We start from the raw sequence: 27,308 nt of genomic DNA on the forward strand, positions 1-27,308 counted from the left end.
TGGTAGCAGGGAAGAATCACGACATGAGCCCATTTTTGTTGGTGTGTCAAAACCAAAATCATGCCTTCAAATTTAAAATATCAATGTAACATAATGAGAGGGCCAAGGAGATATTTCTGGAGTGAGAAGTAACCTCAGGTAGAAGAAATCTGTTGAAATTTGTATTATTTATGGCATTTTTGTTTTACTATTTACAAGTACTTTTGAAAAATCTATGGACTGGAGGCTTGATAATTAGTCCAATGGAAGCAATGAGTGATGGGGGGGACATCAGGGAAATGATGTTCACCCATTGCAGTTTGCCCTGTACAGTGGCCACAGTTTAAGTCGTAGGTAATATTATGTTGTTTGAAATAATCACTAGGATAAAAACACAAGAGTGTACTTTAAAATAGATGTTATTTGCACTTTTAATTTCATCCCACAAATTCCCTAGGTGTATCATTATCTGTGTTACAGGTATATTAATGATGTGACTAATATATTTGAAGTAATAACTCTCAATGAAAAACAATAATAAGGCAAGCTACATACTATGAATTCTAAGTTACATAGTACTCAAAAATGTTACCATGACAACACATTAAAGTTGATTTTTTTTTCTTTCACACAGACCAGACATCATTAAACTTCTCCCCCAACACCCGCCCTCCTCCCCACGGCACCTTCCCGTGCGAGCGCAGGAGATGCAACACCTGCCCCTTCACCACCCCCCTTCGCACCGTCCAGGGCCCCAAACACTCCTTCCAGGTAAAGCAGTGGTTTACTTGTACCTCTTTCAATTTGGTACACTGAATTCACTGCTCATAATGCGGTCTACTCTACACTGGGGAGACCAAATGCAGATTGGAGCTTTGCTGGGCACCTCCTCTCTTTCCGCAAGCGTGACCTGATCTGACGGTCGCTTGCCATTTTAATTCCCCGTCCCACTCCCACTCTGACCTCTCTGTCTTCGGCCTCTTACACTGTTCAACGGAAGCTTGAGGAACAGCACCTCATCTTTCGTTTAGACACTTTACAACCTTCCAGACTCAACATTGATTTCAATAACTTGATATCATAACCACTGCTCCCATTTTTTCAGTCAGCTAGTGCTGATAATGGTTCTGCTGTTGCCATTTACAGCTACTCCTGATCAATCTTTTGTTTCTTAACCTGGCCCATTTCCACCTTCCTTGCCATTGCACCGTCATCCCTTTTGTCATTTAATCTCTCGTGCCCTCTACCCTATCACAGACCTTTCCTTTTGTTCTTTCCTCCCCTCCTCTCCCTCCCGCCTTTCCCGGCTCTGTACTTGCTTAAAAGCTTTAACTCTTTAACATCTTCCAGTTCTGACGAAAGGTCTTTGACTTGAAATGTTAACTCTGTTTCTTTCTCTACAGATGCTGCCTCACTTGCTGAGCTTTTCCAGCATTTTCTGTTTTTATTTCATATTTCCAGCATCCACAGTATTTTGCTTTTGATTAAACACCTTCTACCATTTTCAGGATCAATGTTGTTTAGCATAAAATGGAATCACAGTGGATAGATCAGTTTTCTCTGAGGCATTCATCACTGCATCTCCTCATTGCAAACCACTTTGTATTATCTTGACCAAATCTTTGAGTGGTACTTATAATAACACACAAAATTGATAATCCCGGAAACCCTGAATGCGTTGGTTTCCTTGAACATGTTATTCCCCCAGCACAGACCCACACATGCTTCCTGCCTGGAGCACTGTCCATGTAGTCACTTCAATCCAGAGGAGTCCATATTTCTTCAGTCATTGTAATAGTACAAGTTTACACACAGGATGAATCACGGCTGATGAAATTTTAACAGAATGAGTGTAATAAGGCATAACTGTGTAGAACAGATAAATAGAAGGCCAATTAGTAAAAATAGAATGGTTCTAATAATTGTCTTTCAGATGAGACGTTAAACTAAGGCCCTGTCTGGTTGGTCAGGTGAATATAAAAGACCCCATTATCCTATTTGAAGAAGACTAGTGAGCTCTTCAGATGTCCTGGCAAACATTCTTCCCTCAACCAACACCACCAAAACTGAACATCTGGGCATCAATGTATTTGCAGTATGTGGAACAATGCTGCATGAAAATTGGCTGCCAAGTTTACCTCCATAACCGTTTCTACACTTCAAAAAAAAAAGTAATCCATTGATTGTAAAATGCTTTGGGATGTCTTAAGGGCATATTAAGGTGCTCCTACCCCTACTTTGGAGAAAATCATGTGGCATTGAAAAAGGCATGGCAAATATCTGATGGTGTGAGAAGATGATGGAGAGTTGCGATTCCTTGTCAAGGGAACTATGAAGGTAGACCATAAGAGATAGGAGTAGGCTATTCAGCCCCTCGAGCCTGCTCCGCCATTTAATGAGATTATGGCTGATCTGATTTTAACCTCAACTCCACTTTCCCGCCCTTTCCCCATATCCTTTGACTCCCTTGCTGATCAAAAATTTGTCTAACTCAGCCTTGAATGTATTCAATGACTCAGTCTCCACAGCTTTTTGGGGTAAATAATTCCAAAGATTCACCACCTTCTGGGAGAAGAAATTCCTCCTCATTTCCATCTTAAACGGGTGACCCCTTATTCTGAGACTATGCCCCCTAGTTTTAGATTCCTCCCTGAGGGGTATCATCCTCTCAGCATCTACCCTATCAAGTCCCCTCAGAATCTTGTATGTTGCAATAAGATCTCTCATTCTTCTAAACTCCAATGAGTATAGACCCAACTTGTTCAATCTTTCCTCATGACAACCCTTCCTTACCCAGAATCAACCTAGTGAACATTCTCTGAACTGCCTCCAATGCAAGTATGTCTTTCCTTAAATAAGGGCACCAGAACTATAAGCAATACTCCAGGTGTGGTCTCACCAGCACCCTGTACAGTTGTAGCATGACTTCCCTGCTTTTATACTGCATCCCCCTAGAAATAAAGGCCAATATTCTGTTTGCCTTCCGGATTGCCTGCTGCACCTGTATGTTGACTTTTTGTGTTTCATATACGAGGACATCCAGATCCTTCTGTAACACAGCATTTTGTAGTATTTCTCCATTCAAATAATATTTTGCTTTTTTATTTTTCCTCCCAAAGTGGATGACTTCATATTTTCCCACATTATATTCCATCTGCCAAATTTTTGCCCATTCGCTTAACCTGTCAATATCCCTTTGCAGACACTTTGTGTCCTCATCGCAACTTGCTTTTCCACCTATCTTTGTATCATCAGCAAATTTGGCCACAGGACACTCTGTTCGTTCATCCAAGTCATTGATATATATTGTAAATAGTTGAGGCCCCAGCACTGAGCCTTGCAGCACCCCTCTAGTTACAGATTGCCGTTTTGAAAATGACCCTTTTATCCTGACTCTTTATTTTCTGTTAGTTAGCCAATCCTCTATCCATGCCAGTATATTACCCGCAACACCATGAGCTCTTAGCTTGTGCAGTCATCTTTTATGTGGCACCTTATTGAATGCCTTTTGGAAATCCAAGTATACTGCATCCATTGGTTCCCCTTTATCCACCCTGCCTGTTACTTCCTCAAAGAACTCGAATAAATTTGTCAGACATGATTTCCCCTTCGTAAAACCATGTTGACTCTCCTTGGTTGTATTGTGAGTCTCCAAATGTTCTGCTACTACTTTCTTAATAATGGATTCCAGCATTTTCCCAATGACAGATGTTAGGCTAACTGGTCTACAGTTACCTGCTTTCTGTCTCACTCCCTTCTTGAATAGGGGTGTTGCGTTTGTGGTTTTCCAATCCGCTGGGACCTTTCCAGAATCTAGTGAGTTCTGGAAGATTACAACCAATGCATCCACTATCTCTGCAGCCACTTCCTTTAAAACCTTCGGATGCAAGCCATCAGGTCCAGGGGACTTGTCAGTCTTTAGACCCATTAGTTTACCTACTACTTTTTCTCTAGTGATCGTGATTGTTTTTAGATCCTCCCTCCCCTTTGCCCCTTGATTATCTACTGTTATTGGTATGCTATTAGTGTCTTCTACTGTGAAGACAGATACAAAATATCTGTTCAATTCCTCTGCCATTTCCTTGTTTTCCATTATTATTTCCCCAGTCTCATCCTCTTAGGGGCCAATGTTTACTTTAGCTACCCTCTTCCTTTTTATATACTTGTAGAAGCTTTTACTGTCAGTTTTTATATTTCTTGCTAATTTACTGTCATCATTTATTTTCTCCCTCTTTATTATTCTTTTAGTCATCCTTTGCTGGTTATTAAAGTTTTCCCAATCTTTGGGCTTACCAGTAATCTTTGCCATGTTGTATGCTTTTTCTTTTAACCTGATACCATCCTTGACTTCCTTAGTTAGCCATGGTTGGTTCACCCTTTTTGTGGAGTCTTTCCTCCTCACAGGGATATATTTTTGTTGCGAGTCATAAGATATCTTTTTAAATGTTTACCACTGCTTATCCATCATTATACCATCTAATCTGTTTACCCAGTTCACTTCAGCCAATTCCGCCCTTATTCCTTTATAATTGCCCTTATTTAAGTTTAATACAGTAGTTTCAGACCCAAGATTCTCGCTCTCAAACTGGATGTGAAATTCTATCATGTTATGATCACTGCTTCCCAAGGGATCCTTTACTTTGAGATAATTAATTAATCCTGTTTCGTTACCCATTATCAGATCCAAAATGGCCTGTTTCCTGGTTGGTTCCCTGACGTATTGGTCTAAGAAACAGTCCCTAATACACTCTATGAACTCCTCCTCAGAGCTATTTTTGCCAATTTGATTTATCCAATCTATGTGAAAGTTAAAATCGCTCATGATTATTGCATTACCTTTTTTACAAGTTCCCCCTTATTTCCTGATTTATATTTTGCCCTACAGTGTAGCTAATGTTAGGGGCCGAAATACTACTCCCACCGGTGATTTCTTTCCCTTGCTATTCCTTACCTCCACCCAAATTGATTCGACATCTTGATCTTCTGAGCCAAGATCATTTCTCACTATTATATCAATTTCATCCTTTATTAACAGAGCTACCCCACCACCTTTACCTTTCTTCCTACCCTTCCGAAATGTTAAATAACCCTAAATATTTAGCTTCCAACCTTGGTCACCTTGCAACCACGTCTCTAATGGCCACGAGATCATACCCATTTGTTTCTGTTTGTGTTGCCAATTCATCTATCTTATTACGAATGCTGTGCGCATTCAGATAAAGAACTTCAAATTTTGTCTTTTTACCATTCTTTCCTACCCTGGCCCCATTTGCTAGTGCACTCTTATGTTTGTACGCTTTGTCCCTTCCTGACACACTCTGTTTATCATTACCCCCATCACTTTCCTGCACTACTGCCTTGTCTTTTCTCTTTATCAATCTAAACTTCACCCCACCTGAGCCCTCCCCTGCTGTATTTAATTTAAAGCCTCCTCTACCATCCTAGTTATTCGGTTTGCCAGAACACTGGTCCCAGCATGGTTCAGGTGAAGCCCGTCCCAACGGTAGAGCTCCCTCTTTCCCCAGTACTGGTGCCAGTGCCCCATGAATCGAAACCCACTTCTCCCACACCAATCTTTGAGCCATGCATTCATCTCTCTGATCTGTTTTACCCTGTGCCAATTTGCTCGTGGCTCAGGTAATAATCCTGAGATTATCACCTTTGTGGTTCTGCTTTTTAATTTAGTCCCTAGCTGCTCAAACTCCCTCAGCAGAACCTCTTTCTTAGTCCTACCTATGTTGTTGGTACCTACGTGGACCATGACAACTGGATCCTCCCTCTCTCACTTCAAGTTTCTCTCCAGCCCTGAGAAGATGTCCTTAACCCTAGCACCGGGTAGGCAACACAGCCTTCGGGAATCTCGCTCTTGGCTGCAGAGAACAGTGTCTATCCCTCTAACTATACTGTCACCTACTACAACCACATTCCTTTTTACTCCCCCCACTTGAATGGCCCCCTGAACCATGGTGCCGTGGCCAGTTTGCTCATCCTCCCTGCAGTCCCTGCTCCCGTCCACAAGGGCTGCAAGAACCTCATATCTATTGGACAAGTGCAGAGGCTGGGGCTCCTGCAATGCTACCACCTGGATTCCCGTACCTGTCTCACTCGCAGTCACACCCTCCTGTCACTGACCATGTGCCAATTCTACAATCTAAGGGGCGTGACTGCCTCCTGGATCAAAATGTCCAGGTAACTTTCTCCCTCCCTGATGCCTCGCAATGTCTGCAGCTCGGACTCCAGCTCCTCAACTCAGAGCCGAAGTTCCTCGAGCCGCAGATGTAGTCGCCCTGGACAAAGCTGTCCAGTAGCTCTCACATATTGTAGCTGCAACACATCTCCTGCCCTGTCGTAACTATTTTATTTATTTAATTGATTACTACAATGCCAATCAAATTATTTTTAAGTTGAACCAAGTACTGGCCTTGTTTAATTTATTAAATTAAGTGAGCGGTTCTAGGCACTGCACCTTCGGAAGGACATATTGGCCTTGGAGGGAGTGCAGCGTAGGTTTACTAGAATGATACCCGGACTTCAAGGGTTAAATTACGAGGAGAGATTACACAAATTGGGGTTGTATTCTCCAGAGTTTCGAAGGTTAAGGGGTGATCTGATCGAAGTTTATAAGATATTAAGGGGAACAGATAGGGTGGATAGAAAGAAACTATTTCCGTTGGTTGGGGATTCTAGGAGTAGGGGGCACAGTCTAAAAATTAGAGCCAGACCTTTCAGGAGCGAGATTAGAAAACATTTCTACACACAAAGGGTTGTAGAAGTTTGGAACTCTCTTCCGCAAACGGCAATTGATACTAGCTCAATTGCTAAATTTAAATGTGAGATAGATAGCTTTTTGGCAACCAAAGGTATTAAGGGATATGGGCCAAAGGCAGGTATATGGAGTTAGATCACAGATCAGCCACGATCTTATCAAATGGCGGAGCAGGCACGAGGGGCTGAATGGCCTACTCATGTTCCTATGTTTTCTAAGTTTAGTTTTTTAAAAAAAAAATTAGTTTAATGCTATAAGTTACTTGCCCACAGTCCTAAGAAAGAAGAAAACAGAAGAGATACTCACCACTAACCACCTACCTGCCTTACCTGTGACGTCACACTGCAGTTTTATTTTGTTGTTGCTGTGACCCGCTCTCGGTACGCCCCCCTCCGCTCTCGGTATGCCCCCCTCCGCTCTCGGTATGCCCCCCTCCGCTCTCGGTACGCCCCCCTCCGCGCTCGGTACGCCCCCCCTCCGCGCTCGGTACGCCCCCCTCCGCGCTCGGTACGCCCCCCTCCGCTCTCGGTACGCCCCCCTCCGCTCTCGGTACGCCCCCCTCCGCTCTCGGTACGCCCCCCTCCGCTCTCGGTACGCCCCCCTCCGCTCTCGGTACGCCCCCCTCCGCTCTCGGTACGCCCCCCTCCGCTCTCGGTACGCCCCCCTCCGCTCTGCTGACTAATCAAATGCACCTCACCACTTACTGCACCGAATCCCCTCGCTCACCAAATTCCCAATTGTAGACTCTGTCGAAACCAGACTCCGTCGATAGCTGCTACTCCGTGTTCCCTCACTTTTCAGCAGTGACATTTGAACAAAATTCTATTATCTTAAGGCTAAAATGAGTGTCTGGAAACTAAGAATGAAGGTTCTGGCAAAAGAACCAGAGGGGAGATCAGAAGAAATTTTGTTACGCAGCGAGTTGTTATGGTCTGGAATGCACTGCCTGAAAGGGTGGTGGAAGCAGATTCAATAATAACTTTCAAAAGGGAATTGGATAAATACTTGAAAAGGTAAAATCTGCAGAGCTGTGAGGAAAGAGCGGGTGAGTGGGAGTAATTGGATACTCTTTCAAAGGCACAATGGGCCAAATGGCTTCATTTCGTGCTGTATGACTATGATTCTAGGAGAAGCAACAATTTGCATGGAAGGAGTAGATGCTACGGGTGAAGGGGTAGAGTTTCCGCTAGTTTTGCGCCCAGATTCCAGCGCAATCGGATGAACCAGCGCAAAAGATTGGGGAATTTTAAACGTAAGTGAGTTTTATGCCCAAAACCACTTACTCAAGGGTTTTCCGTGATCTTTTACACTGGTTTAAGATTCAGTTCACCCGGATCAGGTCCCGCCCACAAAACTGACCACGCCCCCAGGTCGACATTGCGAGTTTCCGCCGACTGCACTGGTTCGGGAAGGCTCTTCAAATTGAACTCGTTTTCTTAGACGCAGAGGCATTTTTAAAAGTTTTTACATATCAAAAAATATTTAACTTACTAAAAAACTGGCTAGTGTTCACGCTTATCTGTAATCAATTGTTAGTGACGGAAATTTATCTCAGTTTAAGAGTTTTCTGACTGATTCATGAATATCTTTGCAGTTTTAGTCACAGAATTATCGGATGGGTACAGCACAGAAGGAGGCCATTTGCCCCATCGAGCCCATGCTGGCTCTTTGTAAGAGCGATCCAATTAGTCCCATTCCCCTGCTCTTTCCCCATAGCCCTGCAAGTTTTTTCCCTTCAAGTATTTATCCAATTCCTTTTCGAAAGCCACAATTGTATCTGCTTCCACCACCCTTTCAGGCAGTGCATTCCAGATCATAACAACTCGCTGCGTAAAAAAAAGTTTCTCCTCATATCGCCAATCACCTTACATCTGTATCCTTTGGTTCTCAACCCTTCTGCCAATGGGAACAGTTTCTCTTTATTTACTTTATATAAACCCTTCATGATTTTGAACACTTCTATTAAATCTCTTCTTAACCTTCTCTGCTCTAAGGAGAACAACCCCAGCTTCTCCAGTCCATCCACCTAACTCATCCCTGCAAGTCCCTCATCCTTGGAACCATTCTCGTAAATCTTTTCTGCACCACTTCTAAGGCCTTCACATCCTTCCTAAAGGGTGGTGTCCAGAATTGGACTGTGGCTGAACCAGTGTTTTATAAAGGTTCAACATAACTTCCTTGCTTTTGTACTCTATGCCTCTGTTTATAAAGCCCAGGATCCCGTATGCTTTTTTAACTGCTTTCTCAACCAGTCCTGTCACCTTCAAAGATTAGTGCACATATACCCCCAGGTCTCTCTGTTCCTGCACCCTCTTTAGAATTGTACCCTTTAGTTAATATTGCCTCTCCTCATTCTTCCTGCCAAAATGTATCACTGCACACTTCTCTGCGTTAAATTTCATCTGCCATGTGTCCGCCCATTCCACCAACCTGTCTATATCCTTTTGAAGTCTATTAATATTCTCCTCACCGTTTACTACCCTTCCAAGTTTTGTGTCATCTGCAAATTTTGAAATTGTGCCCTGTACACCTAAGTCCAAGTCATTAATATATAGCAAAAAAAGCAGTGGTTCTAGTACCGACCCCCGGGGAACACCACTGTATACCTTCCTCCAGTACGACAAACAGCTGTTCACCACTACTCTCTGTTTCCTGTCACTTAGCCAATTTTGTATCCATGCTGCCATTGCCCCTTTTATTCCATGGACTTCAATTTTGCTGACAAGCCTATTATTTAGCACTTTATCAAATGCCTACACATCAACTGGATTGCCCTCACCAACCCTCTCTGTTACCTCATTAAAAAACTCAATCAAGTTAGTTAAACATGATTTGCCTTTAACAAATCCATGCTGGCTTTCCTTTATTAATCCACACATGCCCAAGTGACTATTAATTTTGTCCTGGACCGCTGTTCCTAAAAGCTTCGCCACCACCGAGGTTAAACTGACTGGCCTGTAGTTGCAAGGTTTATCCTTGCACCCTTTTTTTGAACAAGGGTGTAACATTTGCAATTCTCCAGTCCTCTGGCACTACCCCCATATCGAAGGAGGATTGGAAGATTATGGCCAGCACCTCTGCAATTTCCACCCGTACTTCCCTCAGCTAGCTAGGATACATCTCATCCGGACCGGGTGACTTATCTACTTTAAGTACAGCCAGCCTTTCTAGTACCTCCTTTATCAATTTTTAGCCCATCCAGTATGTCAACTACCTCCTCTTTTACTGTGACTTTGGCAGCATCTTCTTCCTTGGTATAGACAGAAGCAAAGTACTAATTTATTACCTCAGCCATGCCCTCTGCCTCCATGAGTAGATCTCCTTTTTGGTCCCTTATCGGCCCCACCCCACCTCTCACTATCCGTTTACTATTTATATGTCTGTAGAAGACTTTTGGATTCCCCTTTATGTTAGTCATCATACTCTCATACTCTCTCTTTGCCCCTCTTATTTCTTATTTCACTTTCTGTACTTTCTATATTCAGTCTGGTTCTCACTTGTATTATCAACCTGACATCTGTTATACGTCCCCTTTTTCTGCTTCATCTTATTCTCTATCTCTTTTGTCATCCACGGAGCTCTGGCTTCGGTTGCCCTACCTTTCCCCCTAATGGGAACGTATCTAGACTGTACCCGAACTATCTCCTCTTTAAAGGCCGCCCATTGTTCGATTACAGTTTTGCCTGCCGATCTTTGATTTCAATTTATCCGGGCCAGATCTGTTCTCAAACCACTGATATTGGCACTCCTCCAATTAAATATTTTTACTCTAGATTGCTCCTTGTCCTTTTCCATAGCTAATCTAAACCTTATAATACTATGATCACTGTTCCCTAAATGTTTCCCCACTGACACTTGCTCCACTTGAACCCACCTCGTTCCCCAGAACGAGATCCAGCAATGCCTCCTTCCTCATTTGGCGGAAACATACTGATCAAGAAAGTTCTCCTGAACATACTTCAGAAATTTCTCACCCTCTTTGCCCTTTAACCCTGTTACTATCCCAGTCTATATTAGGATAGTTGAAGTCCCCTATTATCACTACTCTATAGCTCTTGCATCTCTCTCTAATTTCCCTACAAATTTGCTCCTCTATATCCTTCCCATTATTTGGTGGCCTATAGAATACACCCAGTAGTGTAATGGCGCATCTATTGTTTCTTAACTCTAATCAAATAGATTCTATCTTTGACCTTTCAAGGACATCCTCTCTCTCCAATCATTTTAAGATGTCATGGCTAGTGAATACAGTCTAGTATCATTGAAGACCACGTGAAAGACTGGGAGGAAGGAAAAATATGTATGTTATGGGGACAGGAAATGGATTGTACAGGGACTGTGGCTCCGGTCTCCCTGAAATGGGTCAGACAAAGGAAAAGTCTTTCTATTTATTGCTTTGTTTCTTGATATAATCCACATTTATTCAGGTACAATTCTATTGAACTCAAGAAAATTTGATTCAAATTGAATGTGAGCGTTAGCTGCTGTGGGGAATGGGGTTATGAATTAATTTTTGAAGTTGGACCCCTTGTGCATTTTAGAATTCGGAGTTGATCTCTAGTTTAGAAGTGTTGCATTATGTACAGGCAGGGTTACAGACATTGTATAGACATATTCCTGAAGTAACAAACTTTGAGTTAAGGACGATGGTTAAAGTGGGCCTGGATGGTCTGATACTACATAAAATTGCATAGAATTACATAGAACTTACAGCACAAAAACAGGCCATTCGGCCCAACTGATCTATGCTGGCATTTATGCTCCACACAAGCCTTCTCCCACCTCTCTTCATCTAACTCCATCAACATACCCTTCCATTCCTTTCTCCCTCATGTGCCTATCCAGCTTCCCCTTAAATGCATCTATGCTATTTGTCTCAACTACTCCTTGTGGTAGCGAGTTCCAGATTCTTGCCACTCTTTGGGTAAAGAAGTTTCTCTTGAATTCCCTTTTGGATTTATTACTGACTATCTTATAATTATGGCCTGTAGTTTTGTTCTCCCCCAAAAGTAGAAGAATCTTCTCTATGTCTACCTATCAAACCCCATCATAATTTTAAAGACCTCCATTAGGTCACCCCACAGCCTTCTCTTTTCTAGAGAAAAAAGCCACAGCCTGTTCAGTCTTTCCTGATAAGGATGATAACATAACTGAGAGGATATACTTATGTCATTCCAGTTCTTGGGGTGACTGAGTGCCTCTTGCTGCTCGGCCAGTCCCAATTTCATATGGCTACTGGTGGATTACCATTGCAGGGACTGGTAGCTTTTATACTTCATTTGATTTTTATTTCAATGTTTTCTCTCTCACCTCTTTTGAAAGGCCAGGAGTCTGTTTAGACATTGTTTGTGACCCTGAAATTCTTGGAGGTAGATGTGGTTGAGTGGGTGGAATGCCAGCCCCAAGGCCAATTGAGTTTTTTTTTATTCGTTCATGGGATATGGGCGTCGCTGGCGAGGTCGGCATTTATTGCCCATCCCTAATTGCCCTTGAGAAGGTGGTGGTGAGCCGCCTTCTTGAGCCACTGCAGTCCGTGTGGTGAAGGTTCTCCCACAATGCTGTTAGGAAGGGAGTTCCAGGATTTTGACCCAGCGACGATAAAGGAACGGCGATATATTTCCAAGTCGGGATGGTGTGTGACTTGGAGGGGAACGTGCAGGTGGTGTCGTTCCCGTGTACCTGCTGCTCTTGTCCTTCTAGGTGGTAGAGGTTGTGGGTTTGAGAGGTGCTGTCGAAGAAGCCTTGGCGAGTTCCTACGGTGCATCTTGTGGATGGTACACACTGCAGCCACTGTGCGCCGGTGGTGAAGGGAGTGAATGTTTACAGTGGTGGATGGGGTGTCAATCAAGCATGCTGCTTTGTCCTGGATGATGTCGAGTTTCTTGAGTGTTGTTGGAGCTGCACTCATCCAGGCGAGTGGAGAGTATTCCATCACACTCCTGACTTGTGCCTTGTGGATGGTGGAAAGGCTTTGGGGAGACAGGAGGTGAGTCACTCGCTGCAGAATACCCAACCGCTGACCTGCTCTTGTAGCCACAGTATTTATATGGCTGATCCAGTTAAGTTTCTGGTCAATGGTGACCTCAGGATGTTGATGGTGGGGGATTTGGCGATGGTAATGCCATTGAATGTCAAGGGGAGGTGGTTAGTCTCTCTCTTGTTGGAGTGGCATAGCTGGGGGCACTGTACCTCATTGCCAGTCACCTGCGGAGGAGCGAGCACCAGTCGACACAATCTGTGCATTCTCTTTATGTCTACTTCCAGCACTGTGGTCAAAGGGCCTTGTTTTCCCTCCAGCATCTGCTTTTAAGTTTAAAAAGGATGCTATGTGAAGAATTTGACCCCTCTTTAAAGGTTAAAGACTTTCTCCTTCCCTTGCATTGACACCCAACTTTTTGCTCAGAGATTTTAAGGAAGATTTTCACTTCTTTTCCTTTAAAGGAATTCGATGTAACGATGATATTTGCGATGGATGACCTGTTGTGCTCCTCAATCCTGCAGTGGCGAATTTACGCCACGGTTTGCTGGAAAAATAACTAGAGATGCCGCAGAGAGCATAGCAGATTGGGGAGCAGCGCGGTCAATGTCTGATACAAGTCCAAGGTACCGGGGCCTGACACAGAGCGGTACAAGGGGTTATTGAACAGGGATCCCTTTGGAAGCAAAGGCTCCGATCCGATAACGTGGGGATGGGTCGCATTATGTAAGGTCAGAATGTCCAGGGTCGGATTTAGGTTGTTTGATGAGTTTGTACTGAAACATAAATATGTAAATTGGCGTTTAATGGGACCTATTTGCATGGGGTAGTCTCCTGATCCCTAGCCATGATTCATTACTGGTTGCAATCCATGCTTAGTGCAGAAGCTCAGTAAATATTAATATAAAAATATCTGTCGGGGGGAAATCGGAACATGCCTGGCTGTCAAAACATTTATTACTGAATCGAGGTTTAAGATTTCAATGAAGTTCCTAGAACAAGTCAGTAAAAAAGTTACCCTCAGGCAACCTGCTGAGCGATTGAATACTTCACTGAATCTAAGCCCTTCAGCAGCACTCTACAATGGTCTAAGTGTCTGTGGCGATCACAGTGATGTTAAATCAGCAAATTTGATCTTCCCATTGATTTTAAGGTGGTGGGGGGGGTGGGTTGGAGCAATGATCATTAGCTGTTTAACCTTTTCGGTGAGGGTGCCGATGGAGCAGTGGAAAAGTCCCAGCAAATTAAGAAATGGCATAAGTCATTCAGGCGTTAATTTCTGCACCATAATAATGTGTGAGTCGTAGATACACCATTACTATGACACAAGTTTTCAGCAATTTAGCGCGCAATGTTGGGGAGTTGTTTCTCTGCCTGGGCTTCAGGTTTTTTTTTAGAATAAACTCACTTCTCAGCATACTTTTGAATTTAGTTTGTGTTAGCCAACAGCTGCCTGTTTCTGTGTATGTGAGGGAGAGACTGCAGTGGTAACGGACTCTTGGGACTGAGTATTTATTGCTTCAAAAAGTAAAAGCAAACTTTAGCATACTGACCCTGTCAATGATTCAAGTAGTAAACAAACTCATCATCTCACAAACTGCTTGTCCATCATGTATTTGTTTCTCGGTTACGAAATCCACACAGGACATTTACTCACACTCTCCCCTCACCCTTTAAGAAGAATAAAAACAACACGATGACCTTTACTTGAATGGGTTTTCCTTATTTATTGTACATTCCTGTGGTAATGACCTTTATCAAATGCTCCCCCGCCTTTAAAAACAAATTCTGTGGTGATGCACTTTTCCGAATGGATGCTAAAATTAATATCACTACGATTTGGTAGCACAAAATATTATGGGGATGGGGGCCAGGACTGGGTCAGTGTCGAGCATCCCTTCTTAACAACTTCCATTTTATCCATTGGATAAGAACATAACTTAATCAGGTTACAAGGGAGGGAAAGGTGGAGAGACATCAACTAAAAGTGTCAGAGAAGAGATCAGAGAATTGAAAGAAATTCTAAAAATAAATGTGAGGTGCTGGTTTATATTTGAGGCTATGGAGGGAGGAGACAGCTGACTTGTTATGCAGTAGATTAATACTTACAGATTGCACCAATGAGTAGCTGTGGTGAAGTAAACACTGCCATTATAAAATCTCAGGTGTAAATCTGTCACATTGGGGTCTATCGGTTTAAAACTAATTTCACGCTGCAGTTGGCCACTGGCCAGTTGAAATATGTTGATAACGAGACACATGATCTCGGATTCCTGTCACCCTTGGTGGTTGCCGTGGTAATGTAGATGGAAAGTATCTTCATAACTATCTCGTGTCATCGTTCTGTTAGAATATGTCAATCAGTCTCACTATGACAAGTTAAAATGTGATATCGCTGCCTGAGTTTCTTTGCCGCAAGCATAGTATATTGTCGACTAGCTACATATATCTCATTTATACCAGGCATGTATTAAAAATAGGAATCCACATTAGATCTTGTCTCTGGCCGATTTAAATAGTCCCAGTGAAATGTTTACAAGCACTGTCAAAAAGATTGAACTGATATTGAGAAATTCTAGTCCAGTTGCCCCATGGAACCTTGCCTGCTTAAGCTGGTTCAATGACCTATGACAGTCCTTCTCTGGTTGGTTCATGGGTCTGTGAGAGGCTTTCATCACCGAGAATATTAACAGAGCCTGGCCGCTGTTTGCTCAGAAATTGAGAGCTGGTGTAATCTTGTACTGATAATAACTGCTATCAGTACGAGTTTGCATAGACATCAGGAGATTATCCCTGTTCAAATCATGTTCTGCATAGAGATGGGGATAAATGAAGTATGTCGCAAAGCCAGAAATTATTTAAAATCAGAAATAAATATGTTTTGAAATGAAACAGTGTGTATTTAAAATACAAGCTAATCTGTGAATGGAACACAGTACAGTGAAAATATACTAAACTAACAGGGAGGAAGTGCGTCTTTGTAGTTTAGTCAGGAGATTTTCTTCGAGCAGATGGAAATAATCATCCAAGAATGGATTGAAATGATTATGCAGCTAAATTGAAAGTGTACATGAAAGGATGGGACTCATTTTATTCAGTCAGCCAAAAGCTGCGGTTCAAAACCAACAATATTTGGCAGCAGAAAGAAGCAGAGCAACAGTTGCTGAACATGTTAATTAGGATTGTCTGGGAGTCTCCAGGAATTGAAGGTTAATCTCCAGGCAACCTGGGAGAAAATTCATAGGGACATCAAAAAAAATTGTGTGAGCTTCTTTCATTTTTTTTGAACATTTATTAGTTATTGGAGAGGGGGCATATCGGGCTGTTTGACTGACAGTCGAGCATCATCCAGTCGGGTAATTGAGAGCCTGTTTGCTTTCTAATTGGCGTGGGAAGGCGGTGGGCTGCAAGGATAGATGTGATAGGTGACCAATGGCAGGAGCGTGGGGGTGGGGCGGTTGGAGGCTGGAGGTCATGTGACGAAACCTCCAGGAATATGTCCGATCAGAGTTGGCAACCCGAATGTTAGTTTATTTTCTAGTATTTGTTATAACCCAGCATTTTGAAGACAGCCATGTAGAACAGACCAAAGAGTCACCATTGCTAGTTACCTCCAGAGAGAGTGTCCTGTTGTAGTGGAGCTTTGTATAAACTTGCTCAGCAACACTGACTTCAAAACACTCCTTAATCACTTCTCATTTCAGGTTCGGTGTCACTGTCAGTCCCGTTTGATTTTCTGTGTTCCAAGTATTTGTGAATCGAGATGATGTCTGTTAGTGACCCTCCTCTTGCACATGTTGTATTTAAAAAATGATCTGAGGAAGCTCTTCGACTTGACTTTGGACTCAGTTGGAGGAATGTTAATGTCGAGAGATTCCCTGCAGGTGGCTATGGTTCTTGGCGGGATTTATTCTGTTTGCATTTTATAACTGTAGATTGTTCCTTTTATATTTATTTTTAGGTTGTACTGGAAGAAAGCACCTAAAGGCCATAGCAATGTCACAGTGGCCTGGCACATCCCATACTCTGCAGAGCTCGGAACGTACAAAATGCGCCATTTCGGCCATTTTAAGACGCAACAATTTCTGAAACCAATCTTCACTCCTTATGAGGGCTCCTCTTCCCCTTTTGAAGTGAGAAATTGAAACTCATAATCCATAATATCATGTTTCCATTTTACAATTTTAAATTCTGATTGATTTTTAACATTTCTGTTTACCAGTAAATTTAAAAAAGAGTCTGTCTGCATTAACTCATAGTCTGGTTGGATGGTTTGCCACTGGTTGTCACAATGCACGTTTCTGGGGCAGAACTAAGATTTGGGAACTCTCTAACTGCACAAAATAAATTGTGGTAGCATCTAGAAGATCATTTAACTTTCCACACCCAGAGGGTAGTTAATGATTAACCTGTAAAATAAATGAAATAATAATATTGACAAAACAGATTATTTTTTCCATAACAAATGGCCTTGGTTTAGATTGGAATATATTTTTAACATTTTGATGGAAAGGAGAACTGAGCAGTTTTTAAAATGCCTGAAATTGTACCCAACATAACAAGTCATTGCCTGGAATTCTCTTTGGTGATAATTGGAATGAAGCTTGACATAAAAATGCTGCCTAATCCCTAAATAAACAGAAGGGACTTTGGAGCAGGAATGTCAGTAAAAGAAATAAAATTAGATTCAATTAGTTGTATTTGATTTGGCCTTTCTAATTTAAACCAAACTATCATTAAACATTTACATGATTACATTCCTGTTTAATTACAGAAACAATATTGCACAAAGAAGTATAGCTTGTAATGTTCTTTTTCTAAGCCTTGAATTGGCATGCTAATATTCAGTAGTAATATTCTTCCTTCACTTACTACATACACTAAGCTACTGTTTTGATTAGCATTAATATTACAGATATTAGTCCCAGGTAAATAGTTTCATTACTTCAGATTTATCAATTAAATGATGGTTATAATTATTGACATTAAAAAGTGGGGACTTCTCTAATGAGTTTAAACAAAATCATTAAATGTAAATTTAGAAAGTGTGCATGATCTTGCTGGAGTGTGTGCTCACTGATGTACAATTGAAGAGCTTTAAATAGAAGAATAGTTCAATAAACAGTTCTCTTTGCTATATTTGTTTTTGGATTAAAGGAGGAATGCAAAGTCTTAGTGAACAGATAAAATGCCAAAAGATATCACTCTTCCAAATCTCACTTCTTTGAGGTGGATTTTGCTAATGTAATCAAAACGAGAATGATGTCACCACCTTGCCAACATTCCACAAAAACAACTTGTCCATGGCAGCCACCTTGGATTAATTCTAACATGTGGTTTCTTTCTACCGACCAGTAATTGTGCCAAGGTATATCCTGACTTTCTTAAAAACTGGGTAATAAACTGTTATCTCCAAAGGTGAGATAATTTCATGTGACCTATTGCAACAAATAAAAGCTTAATTTGTGAACAGAACTTTGTAAAGCAGGCCAATGTTTCTTATTAAGAAAATGCAATTGTTGAGAATTGGTAGTCAGTGTACAAATCTGAATATGGGACTTTGGTGAGAAAGTTAGATGCATACCTTGATTGGTAAAAGCCATATGCAAAATCTGACTGGAATTGAATGAACAGTTTCAACATTATTGTAATCACAAGAAAATGGAGGATACCACTGTGCTAAATGGGATAGATTCAGAACAGAAATAGCAGCTCAAAACTGGGCATCCATGAGGCGCTATGGACCATCAGCAGCAGCAGAATTGTATTCCAGCACAATCTGTAACCTCATGGCCCGGCATATTCCTCACTCTACCATTACCAACAAGCCAGGGGATCAACCCTGGTTCAATGAGGAGTGTAGAAGAGCATGCCAGGAGCAGCACCAGGCGAACCTAAAAATGAGGTGCCAACCTGGTGAAGCTACAACACAGGACTACATGCATGCTAAACAGTGGAAGCAACATGCTACAGACAGAGCTAAGCTATTCCACAACCAACGGATCAGATCAAAGCTCTGCAGTCCTGCCACATCCATTCGTGAATGGTAGTGGACAATTAAACAACTAACGGGAGGAGGAGGCTCTGTAAACATCCCCATCCTCAATGATGACAGAGTCCAGCATGAGTTCAAAAGACAAGGCTGAAGCATTTGCAACCATCTTTGGCCAGAAGTGCCGAGTGGATGGTCCATCTCGGCCTCCTCCTGTTATCCCCACCCTCATAGAAGTCAGTCTTCAGCCAATTCAATTCACTCCACGTGATATCAAGAAATGGCTGAGTGCACTGGATACAACAAAGGCTATGGGCCCTGACAACATCCCAGCTGTAGAGCTGAAGATCTGTGCTCCAGAACTAGCCGTGCCTCTAGCCAAACTGTTCCAGTACAGGTGCAACACTGGCATCTGCCCGACAGTGTGGAAAATTGCCCAGGTATGTCCTGTCCACAAAAAGCAGGACAAATCCAATCCGGCCAATTACCGCCCCATCAGTCTACTCTCAATCATCAGCAAAGTGATGGAAGGTGTTGTTGACAGCGCTATCAAGCGGCACTTACTCACCAATAACCTGCTCACCGATGCTCAGTTTGGGTTCCGCCAGGACCACTTGGCTCCAGACCTCATTACAGCCTTGGTCCAAACATGGACAAAAGAGCTGAATTCCAGAGGTGAGGTGAGAGTGACTGCCCTTGACATCAAGGCAGCATTTAACCGAGTGTGGCACCAAGGAGCTCTAGTAAAATTGAAGTCAGTAGGAATCAGGGGGAAAACTCTTCAGTGGCTGGAGTCATACCTAGCACAAAGGAAGATGGTGGTGGTTGTTGGAGGCCAATCATCTCAGCCCCAGGATATTGCAGCAGAAGTTCCTCAGGGCAGTGTCCTAGGCCCAACCATCTTCATCTGCTTCATCAATGACCTTCCCTCCATCATAAGGTCAGAAGTGGGAATGTTCGCTGATGATTGCACAGCGTTCAGTTCCATTCGCAACCCCTCAGATAATGAAGCAGTCCATGCCCACATGTAGCAAGATCTGGACAACATCCAGGCTTGGGCTTATAAGTGGCAAGTAACATTCGTACCAGACAAGTGCTAGGCAATGACCATCTCCAACAAGAAAGAGTCTAACCACCTTCCCTTGACATTCAATGGTATTGCCTTCGCCGAATTCCCCCACCATCAACATCCTGGGGGTCACCATTGACCAGAAATTAAACTGGACCAGCCACATAAATACTGTGACTGCAAGAGCAGGTCAGAGGCTGGGTATTCTGCGGTGAGTTACTCACCGCCTGACTCCTCAAAGCCTTTCCACCATCTACAAGGCACAAGTCAAGAGCGTGATGGAATACTCTCCACTTGCCTGGATGAGTGCAGCTCCAACAGCACTCAAGAAGCTCGACACCATCCAGGACAAAGCAGCCCGCTTGATTGGTACCCCGTATACCACCCTAAACATTCACTCCCTTCACCACCAGTGCACCGTCACTGCAGTGTGTACCATCCACAGGATGCCAAGGCTTCTTCGACAGTACCTCCCAAACCCGCGACCTCTACCACCTAGAAGGACAAGGACAAGGGCAACAGGCACATGGGAACAACACCACCTGCACGTTCCCCTCCAAGTCACACACCATCCCAACTTGGAAATATATCACCGTTCCTTCATCGTCGTTGGGTCAAAATCCTGGAACTCCCTTCCTAAAAGCATTATGAGAAAACCTTCACCACATGGACTGCAGCGGTTCTTGAAGGCGGCTCACCACCACCTTCTCAAGGGCAATTAGGGATAGGCAATAAATGCTGGCCTTGCCAGTGATGCCCACATCCCATGAACAAATAAAAAAAAACTCCACAGATAAATATTAGCAGACATATGCTTAACATGCTGCTATGGGATTCCTTTGTCTGCTATTTGCATGTGTTAACCATTCATTTACAATGGCTTGTATTTACAGTGGCTGCACATTCTACTTATAAAAATTGACTGCTCCTACATTTGTTATCAATCAACAACAACTTTCAATTATATTGCACCTTTTAATGTAACAAAACATCCCAAGGTATTTCAGAGAGGCGTCATCAGACAAAAATGGACACCAAACCAGAGGAGGAGATTTTAGGGGTGGTGTCCAAAGGTTAGTGAAAGAGGTGGGTTTTAAGGAGGGTCTCACAGGAGGAAGGGAAAGTGGAGAGGTGCAGAGGTTATTGGTAGGGAATTCCAGAATGTGGGGCCAGAATCAGACAGAGAGTTCTGAGGGAGGTATAGGGCTGAAGGAAACTAAAGAGATTGGTTGGGGCAAAACCATGAAATGATTTAAACATGAGGATGAGAATTTTAAATTGGAGGCATTGGGAGACCAGGAGTCAGCAAGGTCTGGAGCGTTCAGTGAATGCGACTTGGTACAGGATAAGATAAGGTCAGTAGTGTTTTGGATGAGCTGAAGTTTACAGAACATGGAGGAGGGAAGGCCAACCGGGAAAGCACCGGAATAGCTGAGTCTGGAGATGACAAAGGGATCAATGAGAGTTTCAGCAGCGGATGAGGTGAGGTAGGGGCAGAGGCAGGAGATGTTATAGAGAGGGAATTAGGCGTTCATTGTGATGAAGATGATATCATGTCAAATGCTCAGCTCAGGGTCGAATAGGACATTGAGATTGCAAACAGTCCGGTTCAACCTGAGACAATTGCTGGGGAGGTGGTTGGAATCACTGGTAGGGGTACAGAGTTTGTGGTGGGGCTGAAGACAGTGGCTTTGGTCTTACCGATTGTGGTTCATCCAAGACTGGCTGTCAGACAAGTAGTCTGACTGCACAGAGGCAGTGGAGGGGATAGAGCTGGCTATTGTCAATGTACGTATGAAAACTGACCCCATATATTCGGATGATGTCACCAAGGGGCAGCATGTAGCTGAGGAAGAGGAGGGGGTCAAGCATAGACCCTTGGAGGACTCCAGAGGTAACAGTGCAGGGATGGGGAAGAGAAGCCATTGCTGGAGACGCTCTGGTTCGACTGCATTGGTAAAAGTGGAACCAAGCTTGGGAAGTCCCACTGAGATAGAGAATGGAGGAGATGCATTGGAGTAGGATGGCATGGTCACCATATCGAATGCTGCATGGAGGTTGAGGAGAGTGAGGAAGGTAAATGCACCATAGTCACAATCAAAGGAATGATGTTTTATGTCTGTAGTTATGTGTTCTTTCAGGGCGTCACATACGCATTTTGTGGATCTTCGATTCTGAGTTGTGTTTATGTTGCGACTGTGTCTGAATCTGTGTGGATTCCTTCTGTTACACAAGGCCTCCATCACCACCTTATCTGGTGGATTTTTATCAATAATCCACACGCAATTCATCCATTCAAATACATTGAGGTGGGGTGGGCGGGGGTGGTGTAGTATCACTGTGGGTAACAGTGCATTGGTTGATTGCATTTAACATTTACCGCTCTGGCCACCTCCCCCCATTTTCTTTGAGCAGCTCTCCTTGGGGCCCTCCGCTTGTGAGTGCCGAACAGTGCCTCCCTTCTGGATCCCTACAGGATCACTTCAACATCTACATTTGTTTTGTGGGGGATGGGTGGATGTGCTGTGCATCCTACAATAGGCTAGCCTCATATTTTCCACCAACAAATGTCCTGGTTTGCAGTAAAATGTCTTTTGATGATGTTTGGCTCTTTAAGCTGCTGCAGGGATTTAAGTCCTGCAGCAACAAGAAAAATTACAACAAAGTCCTAAAATGAGAAAGACCTTTCCAAGTGTAAAACTCCTGAATATTGGAGCAGGAAAGAAGTAGAAGGTTAGGAATTGCGCCTGACCCTGTCAGAAAACGTTCAGAGAAATCCAGGAAATTATTTTAAGTCCTCTGATTGGACTTTGTTTATATGGTCCCCACATTAGAGTAAAATGTTTTTATAGGCTTGTTAACTCACTTAATTTCTACAGTAGAATCATTCTGTGCTAAAAGCAAAAGTTTTATGAAATCTGTAAAGGGAACATGCATTAAATGGTAGCTATTAAATTAGTGAGACCAGCAGAATGGGCCCTAACTGGAGTGATGCTTTGGCTGCTCTGTTGAGAAGTGCTTATTTCAATGAAAAATGGTGCTAGTTAAATTGCTGTGTGTATAATAATGAATGGAGGAGAGGGAAATAATATTTTGACAAAAGATACTGGGCCGATTTTAATTTTTGTCCGAGAGTAGAATGGAATTAGGAAGTGAGTTTTCCGTTTGGGACTGTTCTGTTTTTGCTCATGGTTGTCCTTTGACTTCGTTCTACTTCCTGTTTTGTCCTAAGAAGTGGGGTTATTCCTGATGTTTGAACTGATAGTGGGGCTATGGCATGGGAGCCTGCCATATTTTCTGCTTTGACTGTATCTAACTACACTTTATTGATAGTTGGGAGGGGGAGGAATCTCGATAAAGTAGAAGCTTTAAGCTAGAAAGGAGTCTTCGATGGAGTGGAAAGTCTCTATATTTGTTTGTATTTTTTCCCTGCCCCCACAGAGATGACTGAAGAATTTTTAAAATAGGGAATAAATTGATCCTTGCTAAACGAAAGTGCCTCTAAGTTTGGGGGACTCGAAATAAGATTCCACAACCCTCTTTAAACACATGCAGTTGATGCTTAGAAATATTCACGTTATTATGAAAGAGCTCAGTAACACTGAACCTACAACACAGCAGAGACTGCTAGGAGGTATCTATGATATTGAAGCAGCTTTGTAATACCAACAAGGAGTGGCTTCCAGCACTCAATTTAGTTGGGAGAGAGAACTGGCTCCAACCATTAACCGAAAACAATGGGAATGATTTGGCAAGACAGCCCGACTTGTGCAGTGCAAAATGTTCCTGAGTATGTGAATTATCGCACATGATGTATTGGGCTATATTTCATATGTTTAAAGCAGAAATCGAGCAAGAATGTCACATACTGGAGGAGTTAAGCAATATATACATTACAAGACTGCAGCAGTCATTTCTGGCATCAAAACCATGAGATTTTGGGGACATGTTCCATTCCTAACAAGTAAGAGTAGACGGTGGGGAATTTCCTTCTCCCTTCAAAGTCTAACTTACTCATTATGGCCAAGTGAACTCTCTTGCACCCCGCCCCCACCCCTCATCTCATGTGGAAGGAATAGTTGGCACTTATCATGGTGACATAATTGGCACGGGATAGAGCAGAATGAAAAATAAGATACTTACATTATTTAAGATAACTTGGCCACCTTATCGAAAACAGAATTCCAAGGGGCGAAGTTCCGCACATTTTCATTTTGGTGTTTACATTTCCTATTTTGTCTGTCCATTATCCCATGAAATTGTAGGATTGAAACAAAGGCTGGGAAATATTATCTCTATAAAGATCTCCCCATCTCTTTTTTTTACAATCATTGGTTCTATTTCCTATTTATTAAGACCAATTCTTATTTCAGTCAAGTATTGTAGGCTTCCCCTGCCATTATGGATTTTTATAGCCCAGATCTGCTCCAGTGATGTAGCTCACAGAGAGGTTCCATGGATTTTGATGGAAGCCAATATTTTGGACCAATCTGAAAGTTGATTTGGAGCCACTTGACCTCAAAAATCACTACCAGCTGGTATGTTCAAAAATTGACTTTTTTTTTGTTCATCTGATTTTAGTTTGTATATTCTAGAAAGACTTTTATGAGCTATAAAAGTATCATTTATTTTTTACATTTAATTCTTCTGTGTGCCCCTACAATTTGATTAATAGAGTCCATTTTTGCAAGGGAACAGAAATACAATTTCACCTCTGTCCAAGGCAGAGAACTCGTGAGTGTGACAAAAACTTGCATTTATCCAGGGACCTTAACAGCTCAAGCATCACAGAAGAGAAATGAACGCCAAGCAGTCGTGGGAGAAAAATTAGCCAGTAGGCATAGTTAAAGAATGAGGTGGCTTTTGAAGGTGGGAAAGATGGAGGGGACAGTCGGGAAAGACAGCTGAAGGCTCTGCCACTAATGGTGGGGCAGAGGGCGTGAAAGCAGCTCAATTCAGAAGAGCAGAGAATGTGACTTGGGACATAGGTCTGGAAAAAGAATGACTTGCATTTAAGTAGCATCTTTCATACCCTCAGGACGTACCAAAGCGCTATACAGCCAATGAAATACTTCTTGAAGTGTAGTCACTGTTTAGGAAACGGGGCAGCCAATTTGCACATAATTTGCCCACAAACAGCAATGTGATAATGACCAGATTAATCTTTTTTTTAAGTGATATTAGTTGAGGGATAAATATTGGCCAGGACACCAGGGAGAATGCCCCTGCTCTTCTTCGAGATAGTGCAACGGGATCTTATACATTCATGTGAGAGGGCAGACAGGGCCTTGGTTTAACGTCTCATCCAAAAGAAAGCACTTTCAACAGTGCAGCACTCCCTCAGGACTGCACTGAAGTGTCAGCCTAGATTATGTGCTCAAGTCTCTGGAGTGGAACTTGAACTGACAACCTTGTGACTCAGAGGCGAGAGTGCTGCCACTGAAGCAGGAGAAGATTGCTCACATGATTGAAATCATTTTTGTACCTAACAGGTAAAGGGTATTTTTAAAAAATCATTTATTGGAAACACAGTTGATATAGAAGTAGACATCTTTAATTATTTGTGTCACACTTATTGATACATTCTGAAAAATTTCAGTATCATTACTGATGAAGAATTGAGATGAATGTTTTACATCACTTTGATGGTAACTGGTTAAAAACAAAGAGAAATTAAAATGCAATGAAACACACTATGGCTTCAGAATATTCCTTCTTTTATAACTTATGATTACACAGACAAAAAGTAGTAGTATTCCCATGATTCCGTGGTGCCAATTTATTCATATATTTTATTAGTCAGTAATTTTCCCCTGATAACAGTTTCTTCAATGATTGGTGATTTTCTTTATTGAACATTTCGATATTTGAGAGAAAATGTTATATTCTCTCAGTTTAGAATTCTGTACAAACATTGATATTTTGACGACTGGTACAAAAATAAGTTCTGAACGCTCCCAGGCGTGTGTTTTAATACTGTTACCACTGTTTACTGCTTTGGCACCTTCCTGAATACCTTAAAAAGCCCAAATACAACATTAATGCTTTTTTGGACACAATACAATAAAGCATAGTTTTGTTCCATTTTAAACTTAAAAAAAAGGTCAGCCAAAGCATTGAAGAAAGGGAATCAACCATCATTAAAATGGTAAGATGGTAAATACTGAAGAAAGCTCAACTTTAGTCTCTAATCTACTTGGATATTGGTATATAGCAGCTGTATGTTTGAAGCTTTTTTTTTTAACTTTTTCTCTCTGACTAGGCCAGCAAGATGCAACTTGCTTTACATTTTGACATAAAAATGTTTCAATGGTATCTGGTTTTGTAGGAGCCATTTTGTGGCACTATAGTTAACTAAACCTTGGCAGAGGTTTGTAGTTGGCATATGGCAGTCCAAATGATGTATTGAAATTTAGTAAACATGAACTCCATCAGTAAATACAGGTGCTGCAGATGGATACATTCTACATATATATACCTAAAATAGTTACACACATCTTACTCAAACACTTTAATATTCCTCTAATAACTGAGTATCCTGTATGGCAAAAGTATGAAGTACAATGTAAACACGAAGGCCAAATCATACCTGAGAAATATAAAAATATTAAAGGGCCATAAAGCTTTCTCACTTTTAAAAAAAAAAGTTTTCTTAAGTTAAGATACGTCCTTAATGTGTGTATATATATATATATATATACATACATGTGTGTATAGTAGCTGATCAGGCTTGCAATCTAATTCGTATCTAGCTATTATTGAAATCTCTTCCTCATATATGGCCATTCGAATCATATCATTAAGAGTAATCACATTCTACTAATCTATTCCTGTATTTGGCTGTTAATTTAAAATCAGCATTCCTACAGCTGCAGTTAAAGTGTGTTGGCGAGGCTGCCCGTCACTGTCCTTATCTTCTCAGAATGCTCCGTAGGTGTCTCCGCGTGCAGGCACCGCGAATGCTGGATAACCTTCATACGTTGCATATGTAGCTAGGTCCTGGCCGAGGGCAACCGCTTGTTTCAGCTGTGTAGCTGCGGCGCCTGCTAATGCGTATCCTGTAGCATAACATGGGAATGGGAGATCAGTAGATGAAGCCAAGTAGGAGACAGGCATACACAGAGGTCTGCCTGAAAGAAGATGCAAAGCAATCATTACCCTGGGTGCTAGTTTACAAGCTGGATGTTAGTAAATGAAATGTTAGGTGTGTTGATGACACATTCTTTTTTTGTTTGTTTATTTTTGGCCTAGTAACCAGTGACTCATGTCCACCCTTTGCTTTATTTTTAAGAATTGGTCACACTCGGCCTTATTACCTAATAATGCCTGACTTTACAGTATTCCAGTTAAGATTGGTGATTTTCAGGCAAGGAATTCACTCCTTTGATCAGGAACACAAAATGGAGGAACTTTCCGAGCACGTGTAGTCGGCAGTGAACTTTGCCCCCTCCGCCGCGCATGGGTCGGAAAATCGCAGACCAGTGACTTCCCGACGTGCGCCGGGGGCAAACAAGATTCCCTGTTG

At 42.3% G+C, this 27,308-nt stretch overlaps 2 protein-coding genes across 9 annotated transcripts in view; one reads left to right on the forward strand and one right to left on the reverse strand.

The window, feature by feature from the left end:
• asah2 (N-acylsphingosine amidohydrolase 2) overlaps positions 1-27,308 on the forward strand; it is a 206,219-nt gene that overhangs the window by 77,381 nt on the left and 101,530 nt on the right. Inside the window, exon 22 of one of the 3 annotated variants that reach the window (XM_068002562.1) lies at positions 16,684-18,197. The exons of the other annotated variants lie outside the window; for them this stretch is intronic. Coding sequence (XP_067858663.1) covers positions 16,684-16,867 — 184 coding nt within the window. The 3' untranslated portion in view covers positions 16,868-18,197. Of the gene's footprint in view, positions 1-16,683; positions 18,198-27,308 lie in introns of those variants that run through there. 3 annotated transcript variants of the gene reach the window in all.
• The window catches only part of a1cf (apobec1 complementation factor), a 44,706-nt gene continuing 42,681 nt past the window's right edge, over positions 25,284-27,308 (reverse strand). For 3 of the 6 annotated variants that reach the window (XM_068002569.1, XM_068002566.1, XM_068002565.1), the window contains exon 12: positions 25,284-26,913. In XM_068002569.1, the coding sequence (XP_067858670.1) occupies positions 26,702-26,913 (212 nt within the window). In that variant the 3' untranslated portion in view covers positions 25,284-26,701. The remainder of the gene's footprint in view (positions 26,914-27,308) is intronic. The other 3 variants (XM_068002568.1, XM_068002567.1, XM_068002570.1) reach the window with 2 other exon arrangements.

This window comes from Heptranchias perlo, chromosome 21, assembly GCF_035084215.1.
Source record: "Heptranchias perlo isolate sHepPer1 chromosome 21, sHepPer1.hap1, whole genome shotgun sequence".
In the NCBI taxonomy this organism is placed as follows: domain Eukaryota; kingdom Metazoa; phylum Chordata; class Chondrichthyes; order Hexanchiformes; family Hexanchidae; genus Heptranchias; species Heptranchias perlo.